Here is a 12,971-nt window from a genome sequence, read left to right as displayed (position 1 = left end):
AGTTATATTCTTGTACATAGGGGGCAGTATTGTAGTAGTTATATTCTTGTACATAAGGGGCAGTATTATAGTAGTTATATTCTTGTACATAGGGGGCAGTATTATAGTAGTTATATTCTTGTACATAGGGGGCAGTATTATAGTAGTTATATTCTTGTACATAGGGGTAGTATTATAGTAGTTATATTCTTGTACATAGGGGGCAGTATTATAGTAGTTATATTCCTGTACATAGGGGTCATTATTATAATAGTTATATTCTTGTACATAGGGGTAGTATTATAGTAGTTATATTCTTGTACATAGGGGGCAGTATTATAGTAGTTATATTCTTGTACATAGGGGGCATTATTATAGTAGTTATATTCTTGTACATAGGGGGCAGTATTATAGTAGTTATAGTCTTGTACATAGGAGGCAGTATTATAGTAGTTATATTCCTGTACATAGGGGGCAGTATTATAGTAGTTATATTCTTGTACATAGGGGACAGTATTATAGTAGTTATATTCTCGTACATAGGGGGCAGTATTATAGTAGTTATATTCTTGTACATAGGGGGCAGTATTATAGTAGTTATATTCTTGTACATAGGGGACAGTATTATAGTAGTTATATTCTCGTACATAGGGGGCAATATTATAGTAGTTATATTCTTGTACATAGGCAGCAGTATTATAGTAGTTATATTCTTGTACATAGGGGCAGTATTATAGTAGTTATATTCTTGTACATAGGGGCAGTATTATAGTAGCTATATGCTTGTACATAGGGGGCAGTATTATAGTAGTTATATTCTTGTACGTAGGGGGTAGTATTATGGTAGTTATATTCTTGTACGTAGGGGGTAGTATTATGGTAGATATATTCTTTCTATACAGTAGTATTCTTCTTACCTTGCTCTACATACTCCATGCTGCGGTCAGCCTGGACACGAGTGGTATTTTAATATAACAATAGTATTGGGGATTAAAGATTTAATATAAAGTGTCTAAATCCTGTCTGCAAATCTGTGCAGGTTTTCTGGACAGACCAGGTGGGTTTCCAAATCCAGCGCAAGAGACAAAAATGTAAAAAGTCCAATTTTCCTTACAGCAGATTTTTCTAACTGGAGATAATATTGTGGTGTTGCTTAACGGGATGACGTTCAGAAAGTTCACTTCGCTGAACATCTTTAAGCCACATTTCTCCAGGACTGTGATCCTCCATATGTGTGACTGAGCTTCTCCTTTGTACACAATTTTGGGAGGCATTAAAAGGGTTGTACACAGATTGTGGACATTATTGCGGCTCAGTTCCATTGAATTGACCTGCAGACGTAGCCCACCGTAGGTGCGGTGCTGTTTTTCGAGGAAAGCGTCCATGTTTTCTTAATCGTGGAAAAACCCGCCACCCCCCTATGTCTGGTAGAAACACCACTAATTCAAGCCAGGCCTGCATATAATAATATTCCTCTGATGTTGAATTACATGACGTTTTTTGACCTCCATTCACATCCAAAGTTGCATTCACAATTAGCCATTTTGAGAGAGAAGTTTTGGTTTTCAGTAATGGCTGCCAGATTCCTAACTGCAGCTTTGGATGTGAATAGAGCATATAGGTACTTGGGAACTAGAGAGTAGAGAAGGCAAAGTCTTGGAGTTACTTGTTGCGCTTCCATCTTTAATGTAATCAGTTTTATTGACTGGGGAAGCATTATGTGGCGGACATCTTGCCTCAGGCACTTCCTGTGATTGCTTGATGACCCACTTTTATATAATTATCATTGATTACTGAGTGGATAAAGCAATAGAAAAGACAATTTACTGCTCCTATGTGGATAGGAAACTGCTAAGGAGGAACCCTGATAAAGAGATAGTTTAGCGGGAAGAGACTGGTGGCCATTTTGTTTTGTTTTGGTCAGCCTAACTTGCTGGTATCAAGGTCGACCAAGTTTTTTGGATGAGAAATTAAGACCCCCTTCCCCAGTATACGAGAGACGAGAGCGTCTGCGACTAATTACAGATGCCATTACCTCATCAACATCATCAAGGAAAGAATGTAGAACACATTCCAACGTCAGGCACCCGGCGGCCGCACGATCCGGCCGAACCAAACCGGATCACACTGACATTTATTTTGACTAAAGAAGCTTAAAAATGATTCTTGGAAAGTTGGATTACAGCTAATATGGCCGCCAATATGTTGTTGTCAAACTCCTGACTGATAATTATGACTAGTTGTGATACATTACATAACAATTCTACTCAGAAAACCAGGTATAACAAGGTAGAGTTTGCTTTTAGGAATCTGGGAAAACCGACTACAGGCAGCCCCCGGGTTACATACAAGATAGGGTCTGTAGGTTTGTTCTTAAGTTGAATTTGTATGTAAGTCGGAACTGTATACTTTATCATTGTAACCCCCAGCCAAATTTTTTTTGGTCTCTGTGACAATTGGATTTTAAAAATGTTGGGTTGTCATTAGAACCAGGATTAACAATAAATCTTCATTACAGACACCTGTGATAACTGTTGTAGATGTTTATTATAGCCTAAGGATAAAGTACAGTAAATTGCCAACATCCAGAGGTCCGTTTGTAACTAGGGGTCGTATGTAAGTCAGGTGTTCTTAAGTAGGGGACCGCCTGTATTTACTATAAAAGTTTTTTACTTCTTTTAGAAAGTTTTAGAAGTCCAGGATAAACTTAGACACCATTATATTATGCCTAGTGCAAGGCTTGCAGGGGCGGAGCATGACACTTAAAGGGTCTGTCCAGGAATCACAATTGATGGTCTATCCTTATGACTCCCAGTTACTTTTCTGGGAATTTCCCTGTGGATGGGTACTAGCACAAATATGTAACAATGTTTAAATCTTGGTCCTAGTTTTTTTGTGTGATTTTAAGTAGACTGTAAGTATAGACTGGTTTTGGGCTCCTATGGGAGGCTTTTTTTTTAAGTACAGGTATGGGGACTTGTTAATTCTTGTGAAATGCTGTGTTCCATGCAACATGTCATTAGGCTTGATTGGAAGGGAGGCAGGGGGTATGGGAACTCTCCAAAATGAGTAATGAAAACTTGCTAAGCAGGGGATGGTTGATCCCTACATGTGTGTGGGGAATAGATGACGAGAGAAGAGCTAAGCAGTGGTGTGATGGTGCAAGGTGTTTACCCTAATTTCCTTTTCGAAGACATACAAAATTATCTTTAAGTGCTGTCACCACTAGAGGGCGCTTAGTAACATAAGTATAGCTAAGTCTTTTCCCTGATCTCCAGACATTTGATTATTTGTATCTATATGTTGCAGGCATGAGGGTGATGTGACTTGTCACAAATGGGGAGCTCCTACACCACTCTCAGGAGGCTGAGGCTGGGGAAGTTGAAAATTGTGCGCCGGCGCCTCCTGCAGCATTACGAGCACCAGCCATTCATCTCCCTCCTGGCCGGTCTGTACAGCTGCAGATGGAAACGCTACCAGCGCCAGAAGACCGAGCCGGGAGAATGCTGCTGCAGATGGGTAAGACATAGCCAGGACCCCAGCAGTCCTTATATATCATAATCAGTATTGATTGAGGACCGAGGAGTGGTAAGTACTTGTAAGCTGTACTGTACTGCTTCTGCACCCGGCACAGCTCTGCTACAGGTCCTGATGCCACCACATACAACCAGCACGGGACACAGAGCACAGCGGCACATAGAGAAGAGAAAAAGCTGCAGTGTTGAGCTTCTAGTAGTACTGGGGGAATCCAGTAATATCATTATCTACTCTGGGGGTCTCTCAATTATTATTACCATTGTCTGCTCTGGGATTTTCAGTATTTGCCTGCTCTGGGTTCTCCACTATAATTAATATTTTCTCTGGGGTCTCCAGTACTATTATTGTCTGTTCTGAATGTTATATTTGCTGGGATGGTATTTATTGTACTGTACTGTGAGATTTATTATACCTGGGGTGATATTTTGTGCTGTACTGTGAGATTTATTATTCCTGGGGTGGTATTTTGTGCTGTACTGTGAGATTTATTATTCCTGGGGTGGTATTTTGTGCTGTACTGTGAGATTTATTATACCTGGGGTGATATTTTGTGCTGTACTGTGAGATTTATTATTCCTGGGGTGGTATTTTGTGCTGTACTGTGAGATTTATTATACCTGGGGTGATATTTTGTGCTGTACTGTGAGATTTATTATTCCTGGGGTGGTATTTTGTGCTGTACTGTGAGATTTATTATACCTGGGGTGATATTTTGTGCTGTACTGTGAGATTTATTATACCTGGGGTGATATTTTGTGCTGTACTGTGAGATTTATTATTCCTGGGGTGGTATTTTGTGCTGTACTGTGAGATTTATTATTCCTGGGGTGGTATTTTGTGCTGTACTGTGAGATTTATTATTCCTGGGGTGGTATTTTGTGCTGTACTGTGAGATTTAGCATTCCTGGGGTGGTATTTTGTGCTGTACTGTGAGATTTATTATACCTGGGGTGGTATTTTGTGCTGTACTGTGAGATTTATTATTCCTGGGGTGGTATTTTGTGCTGTACTGTGAGATTTATTATTCCTGGGGTGGTATTTTGTGCTGTACTGTGAGATTTATTATTCCTGGGGTGGTATTTTGTGCTGTACTGTGAGATTTATTATACCTGGGGTGATATTTTGTGCTGTACTGTGAGATTTATTATTCCTGGGGTGGTATTTTGTGCTGTACTGTGAGATTTAGCATTCCTGGGGTGGTTTTTTGTGCTGTTCTGTGATTGTTGGTGCATCTAGGGTGCTGGTTACTGATGCAGCCCCTTAAATGATAACGTGGCCCTTGGACCAATGAATATTGTTCACCCCTGACCTAAATTAGAAAAGGCATAGAGCAGAAATTTAAAGGAAATTTCATAATTTTTCTAATTTATTATATATTTGTGGAGGATTATCACCAAAATGTTCACAAACTCCGACTCCATGACGAGTCTGTAAATAATAATGTAATAATGTGCTTATTTATAATGATATAGTATTATGTACCATATAATATATCTATATATATACATATATATATAGAAAATGCAAAGTCCAAAGCAGCACAAGCCAATGGTTGATAGTTGGTGCAGCAGCCGATGATCCCTTGGCATGGGTCCTCGATATAAGTAGTGAAGAGGCAGCACTCAATAAGTTGTGGAAAAGTGGTGAACTTTTATTCCATCACACAGCACTGTGTGTATATATATATATATATATATATATATATATATATTATAGTATTAACCAAAAAGTATCAGTGTCAGACAGTGTTCACCTAACAGAACCATACTGCACCAATATTTTACCAACAAATAGAGCACTAAGTAATAAGACCACTAGTACCCCATATACCAGTCCTATACAACACTAGCACTAATACTCCCACTATGTGCCCCCAGAAAATACCCCATACAACAGCTCTGTGTATAAGAACCTGCAGTTATGATCTGTATTTACATGTTGCAGAGGGAGTCGGTGTTCTTCATCCTCCTGGTCGTGGCTTTCTGTCTCTCTTTAGTCTTCCTATATTTCTGGGGGGAGGCCAAGAATGACTACAACGACTTTGACTGGTAAGTGGCTCCGGTAGGTGCTGGATGTGCTACAGATGGTACATGATGAAAGTGCAATCTGATATCCAACCCATTGGGCAAAGCAGTATGAACTATTCGGGATCCTGGTGTGTGATTGGTCAGTTATATCCTATAGGATGTTATAATACACAGGATACCACCTGTTCCTCTCTTGCGCCCCCTGCAGGTACTCGTATAAAGGCCTCGGATACTGGTTCCTGTGGTCATTACTGATCCTGGTGGTGGTGGCCGTGCTCTTCTCCTATGTAGCGCTATTACTGGTAAGTCTCATGTTGTGGGTTGTTGGATTAGTGACATTTCCAGGACCGAGAAGTTGTTATTCCAAACAGTTATAAAGTTTGACAGCGAGACAATGTAGTGTCCCAGAGTTCACCTTTGATAAGTTAAGTTAAAGAGTTAAAGCTTAGTTATGAAATGGTTTTTATGCATTAGCGCGGTTTTCTCTTAGTTTGCAATAATTTAACCCTTTTCTAATGGGATTATGTAGTTTTGAAATAGAATTTTGGGATGGCAATTTAAGCCTCAAGTTCTGCTAGATTGATAGGTAGAACCTGCACCAGCAGCAGAATAGTGAGTGCAGCTCTGGAGTATAATACGGGATGTAACTCAGGATCAGTACAGGATAAGTAATGTCATGTATGTACACAGTCACTGCACCAGCAGCAGAATAGTGAGCGCAGCTCTGGAGTATAATACAGGATGTAACTCAGGATCAGTACAGGATAAGTAATGTCATGTATGTACACAGTGACTGCACCAGCAGCAGAATAGTGAGTGCAGTTCTGGAGTATAATACAGGATGTAACTCGGGATCAGTACAGGATAAGTAATTTCATGTATGTACACAGTGACTGCACCAGCAGCAGAATAGTGAGTGCAGCTCTGGAGTATAATACAGGATGTAACTCAGGATCAGTACAGGATAAGTAATGTCATGTATGTACACAGTGACTGCACCAGCAGCAGAATAGTGAGTGGAGCTCTGGGGTATAATACAGGATGTAACTCAGGATCAGTACAGGATAAGTAATGTCATGTATGTACACAGTGACTGCACCACCAGCAGAATAGTGAGTGCAGCTCTGGAGTATAATACAGGATGTAACTCAGGATCAGTACAGGATAAGTAATGTCATGTATGTACACAGTGACTGCACCAGCAGCAGAATAGTGAGTATGGGATGTAACTCAGGACCAGTACAGGATAACATGTTATGTAGAGGAATGGATTACACATCTGTCCCTGTGTTCTCCATGATGTTGGGGTCCTGTGGTCATAAAGGATTTTTTCTCTGTGTAAAATAGAGACTTTACTTGGTTACATAAAATCTATTTTTGAGCCGTGGACACTTTTAGCTCTCCATAAAATGTTGTAAACAGGCCTAAATTACCCCTGTGGTATGTGGTGGAGGGGGAAGGGTGGGTATTTTTGATATTACAGTAAGTGACATAGTCGATCATGTAGAAAAACTAGTAATAAGGAAGTCCTGCAGTTCTCCTATGCGCTGACTTTTTGTTAAGATTGTGATTTTTAATTATAGGAACATTCTATTGTAGTTTATATATAGAAGATGAAAACCTTTACAGACTTAACAGTTCCCACAGCTGAGGGTTTGCTACAGTTGATTCTAGTCCATGCAATCCTTGGTAACCAAAATATAGAAGCCTGGACACCATAAAGACAGCGCTAGAGAAATGCAAATAGGAGGCCCAATAATCGTGTACCTTCCCTACATGCAGTGAATTGCAACTATCTGCCACATACAGATCATACAGCCACCACTAGGAGGAGATCACTACATACAGATTATACACCACCACTAGGAGGAGATCACTACATACAGATTATACACCACCACTAGGGGGAGCTCACTAAATACAGATTATACACCACCACTAGGAGGAGATCACTACATACAGATTATACACCACCACTAGGGTGAGATCACTACATACAGATTATACACCACCACTAGGAGGAGATCACTACATACAGATTATACACCACCACTAGGAGGAGATCACTACATACAGATTATACACCACCACTAGGAGGAGATCACTACATACAGATTATACACCACCACTAGGGGGAGCTCACTAAATACAGATTATACACCACCACTAGGGGGAGATCACTACATACAGATTATACAGCCACCACTAGGGGGAGCTCACTACATACAGATTATACAGTCACCACTAGGGGGAGCTCACTACATACAGATTATACACCACCACTAGGGGTAGCTCACTACACATAGATTATACACCACCACTAGGGGGAGCTCACTACATACAGATTATACACCACCACTAGGGGGAGATCACTACATACAGATTATACACCACCACTAGGGGGAGCTCACTACATACAGATTATACACCACCACTAGGGGGAGCTCACTACATACAGATTATACAGCTACCACTAGGAGGAGATCACTACATACAGATTATATAGCCACCACTAGGGGGAGCTCACTACATACAGATTATACACCACCACTAGGGGGAGCTCACTACATACAGATTATACAGCTACCACTAGGAGGAGATCACTACATACAGATTATACAGCCACCACTATGGGGATCTTACTACATACAGATTATACACCACCACTAGGGGGAGCTCACTACATACATATTATACACCACCACTAGAGGGAGCTCACAAACATATATGTAATATAGCCACCACTAGGGGGAGCTCACTACATACAGATTATACAGTCACCACTAGAGGGAGCTCACAAACATATATGTAATATAGCCACCACTAGAGGGAGCTCACTACATACACATTATACAGTCACCACTAGAGGGAGATCACTACACACAGATTATACACCACCACTAGGGGTAGCTCACTACATACAGATTATACACCACCACTAGGAGGAGCTCACTACATACAGATTATACCGTCACCACTAGAGGGAGCTCCTCATATACAGATTATACACCACCACTAGGGGGAGCTCACTACATACAGATTATACAGCCACCACTAGAGGGAGCTCACTACATACAGATTATACACCACCACTAGGGGGAGCTCACTAAATACAGATTATACACCACCACTAGGAGGAGCTCACTACATACAGATTATACACCACCACTAGGGGGAGATCACTACATACAGATTATACAGCCACCACTAGGGGGAGCTCACTACATACAAATTATACACCACCACTAGGAGGAGCTCATTACATACAGATTATACAGCCACCACTAGGGGGAGCTCACTACATACAGATTATACATCACCACTAGAGGGAGCTCCTCGCATACAGATTATACACCACCACTAGGGGGAGCTCACTACATACAGATTATACAGCAACCACTAGGAGGAGCTCACTACATACAGATTATATAACACCACTAGGGGGAGCTCAATACATACAGATTATACACCACCACTAGGGGTAGCTCACTACACACAGATTATACACCACCACTAGAGGGAGCTCACTACATACAGATTATACACCACCACTAGGGGGAGCTCACTACATACAGATTATACAGCTACCACTAGGAGGAGATCACTACATACAGATTATACAGCCACCACTATGGGGAGCTTACTACATACAGATTATACACCACCACTAGGGGGAGCTCACTACATACATATTATACACCACCACTAGAGGGAGCTCACAAACATATATGTAATATAGCCACCACTAGGGGGAGCTCACTACATACAGATTATACAGTCACCACTAGAGGGAGCTCACAAACATATATGTAATATAGCCACCACTAGAGGGAGCTCACTACATACACATTATACAGTCACCACTAGAGGGAGATCACTACATACAGATTATACACCACCACTAGGGGTAGCTCACTACATACAGATTATACACCACCACTAGGAGGAGCTCACTACATACAGATTATACCGTCACCACTAGAGGGAGCTCCTCATATACAGATTGTACACCTCCACTAGGGGGAGCTCACTACATACAGATTATACAGCCACCACTAGAGGGAGCTCACTACATACAGATTATACACCACCACTAGGGGGAGCTCACTAAATACAGATTATACACCACCACTAGGAGGAGCTCACTACATACAGATTATACACCACCACTAGGGGGAGATCACTACATACAGATTATACAGCCACCACTAGGGGGAGCTCACTACATACAAATTATACAGTCACCACTAGGGGGAGCTCACTACATACAGATTATACACCACCACTAGGAGGAGCTCATTACATACAGATTATACAGCCACCACTAGGGGGAGCTCACTACATACAGATTATACATCACCACTAGAGGGAGCTCCTCGCATACAGATTATACACCACCACTAGGGGGAGCTCACTACATACAGATTATACAGCAACCACTAGGAGGAGCTCACTACATACAGATTATATAACACCACTAGGGGGAGCTCACTACATACAGATTATACACCACCACTAGGGGTAGCTCACTACACACAGATTATACACCACCACTAGAGGGAGCTCACTACATACAGATTATACACCACCACTAGGGGGAGCTCACTACATACAGATTATACAACACCACTAGGGGGAGCTCACTACATACAGATTATACAGCTACCACTAGGAGGAGATCACTACATACAGATTATACAGCCACCACTATGGGGATCTTACTACATACAGATTATACACCACCACTAGGGGGAGCTCACTACATACATATTATACACCACCACTAGAGGGAGCTCACAAACATATATGTAATATAGCCACCACTAGGGGGAGCTCACTACATACAGATTATACAGTCACCACTAGAGGGAGCTCACAAACATATATGTAATATAGCCACCACTAGAGGGAGCTCACTACATACACATTATACAGTCACCACTAGAGGGAGATCACTACACACAGATTATACACCACCACTAGGGGTAGCTCACTACATACAGATTATACACCACCACTAGGAGGAGCTCACTACATACAGATTATACCGTCACCACTAGAGGGAGCTCCTCATATACAGATTATACACCACCACTAGGGGGAGCTCACTACATACAGATTATACAGCCACCACTAGAGGGAGCTCACTACATACAGATTATACACCACCACTAGGGGGAGCTCACTAAATACAGATTATACACCACCACTAGGAGGAGCTCACTACATACAGATTATACACCACCACTAGGGGGAGATCACTACATACAGATTATACAGCCACCACTAGGGGGAGCTCACTACATACAAATTATACACCACCACTAGGAGGAGCTCATTACATACAGATTATACAGCCACCACTAGGGGGAGCTCACTACATACAGATTATACATCACCACTAGAGGGAGCTCCTCGCATACAGATTATACACCACCACTAGGGGGAGCTCACTACATACAGATTATACAGCAACCACTAGGAGGAGCTCACTACATACAGATTATATAACACCACTAGGGGGAGCTCAATACATACAGATTATACACCACCACTAGGGGTAGCTCACTACACACAGATTATACACCACCACTAGAGGGAGCTCACTACATACAGATTATACACCACCACTAGGGGGAGCTCACTACATACAGATTATACAGCTACCACTAGGAGGAGATCACTACATACAGATTATACAGCCACCACTATGGGGAGCTTACTACATACAGATTATACACCACCACTAGGGGGAGCTCACTACATACATATTATACACCACCACTAGAGGGAGCTCACAAACATATATGTAATATAGCCACCACTAGGGGGAGCTCACTACATACAGATTATACAGTCACCACTAGAGGGAGCTCACAAACATATATGTAATATAGCCACCACTAGAGGGAGCTCACTACATACACATTATACAGTCACCACTAGAGGGAGATCACTACATACAGATTATACACCACCACTAGGGGTAGCTCACTACATACAGATTATACACCACCACTAGGAGGAGCTCACTACATACAGATTATACCGTCACCACTAGAGGGAGCTCCTCATATACAGATTATACACCTCCACTAGGGGGAGCTCACTACATACAGATTATACAGCCACCACTAGAGGGAGCTCACTACATACAGATTATACACCACCACTAGGGGGAGCTCACTAAATACAGATTATACACCACCACTAGGAGGAGCTCACTACATACAGATTATACACCACCACTAGGGGGAGATCACTACATACAGATTATACAGCCACCACTAGGGGGAGCTCACTACATACAAATTATACAGTCACCACTAGGGGGAGCTCACTACATACAGATTATACACCACCACTAGGAGGAGCTCATTACATACAGATTATACAGCCACCACTAGGGGGAGCTCACTACATACAGATTATACATCACCACTAGAGGGAGCTCCTCGCATACAGATTATACACCACCACTAGGGGGAGCTCACTACATACAGATTATACAGCAACCACTAGGAGGAGCTCACTACATACAGATTATATAACACCACTAGGGGGAGCTCACTACATACAGATTATACACCACCACTAGGGGTAGCTCACTACACACAGATTATACACCACCACTAGAGGGAGCTCACTACATACAGATTATACACCACCACTAGGGGCAGCTCACTACATACAGATTATACAACACCACTAGGGGGAGCTCACTACATACAGATTATACACCACCACTAGGGGGAGCTCACTACATACAGATTATACAGCCACCACTAGAGGGAGATCACTACATACAGATTATACACCACCACTAGGGGTAGCTCACTACATACAGATTATACACCACCACTAGGAGGAGCTCACTACATACAGATTATACCGTCACCACTAGAGGGAGCTCCTCATATACAGATTATACACCTCCACTAGGGGGAGCTCACTACATACAGATTATACAGCCACCACTAGAGGGAGCTCACTACATACAGATTATACACCACCACTAGGGGGAGCTCACTAAATACAGATTATACACCACCACTAGGAGGAGCTCACTACATACAGATTATACACCACCACTAGGGGGAGCTCACTACATACAGATTATACAGCCACCACTAGGGGGAGCTCACTACATACAAATTATACAGTCACCACTAGGGGGAGCTCACTACATACAGATTATACACCACCACTAGGAGGAGCTCATTACATACAGATTATACAGCCACCACTAGGGGGAGCTCACTACATACAGATTATACATCACCACTAGAGGGAGCTCCTCGCATACAGATTATACACCACCACTAGGGGGAGCTCACTACATACAGATTATACAGCAACCACTAGGAGGAGCTCACTACATACAGATTATATAACACCACTAGGGGGAGCTCACTACATACAGATTAT

At 42.0% G+C, this 12,971-nt stretch overlaps 1 protein-coding gene across 4 annotated transcripts in view; it reads left to right on the top strand.

Annotated features, from left to right (window-relative positions):
• GDPD4 (glycerophosphodiester phosphodiesterase domain containing 4) overlaps window positions 1–12,971 on the top strand; it is a 65,086-nt gene that overhangs the window by 11,717 nt on the left and 40,398 nt on the right. For all 4 annotated transcript variants that reach the window (XR_011853005.1, XM_072133947.1, XM_072133948.1 and 1 more), the window contains 3 exons: window positions 3,289–3,498; window positions 5,461–5,564; window positions 5,752–5,845. Coding sequence is in view for 3 of the 4 variants with exons in the window: in XM_072133947.1 (XP_071990048.1) it covers window positions 3,316–3,498; window positions 5,461–5,564; window positions 5,752–5,845 (381 nt within the window). In the remaining variant the exon portion in view is untranslated. The remainder of the gene's footprint in view (window positions 1–3,288; window positions 3,499–5,460; window positions 5,565–5,751; window positions 5,846–12,971) is intronic.

This window comes from Engystomops pustulosus, chromosome 2 (assembly GCF_040894005.1).
Source record: "Engystomops pustulosus chromosome 2, aEngPut4.maternal, whole genome shotgun sequence".
NCBI lineage: Eukaryota > Metazoa > Chordata > Amphibia > Anura > Leptodactylidae > Engystomops > Engystomops pustulosus.
This window is presented reverse-complemented; position numbering and strand designations above follow the sequence as displayed.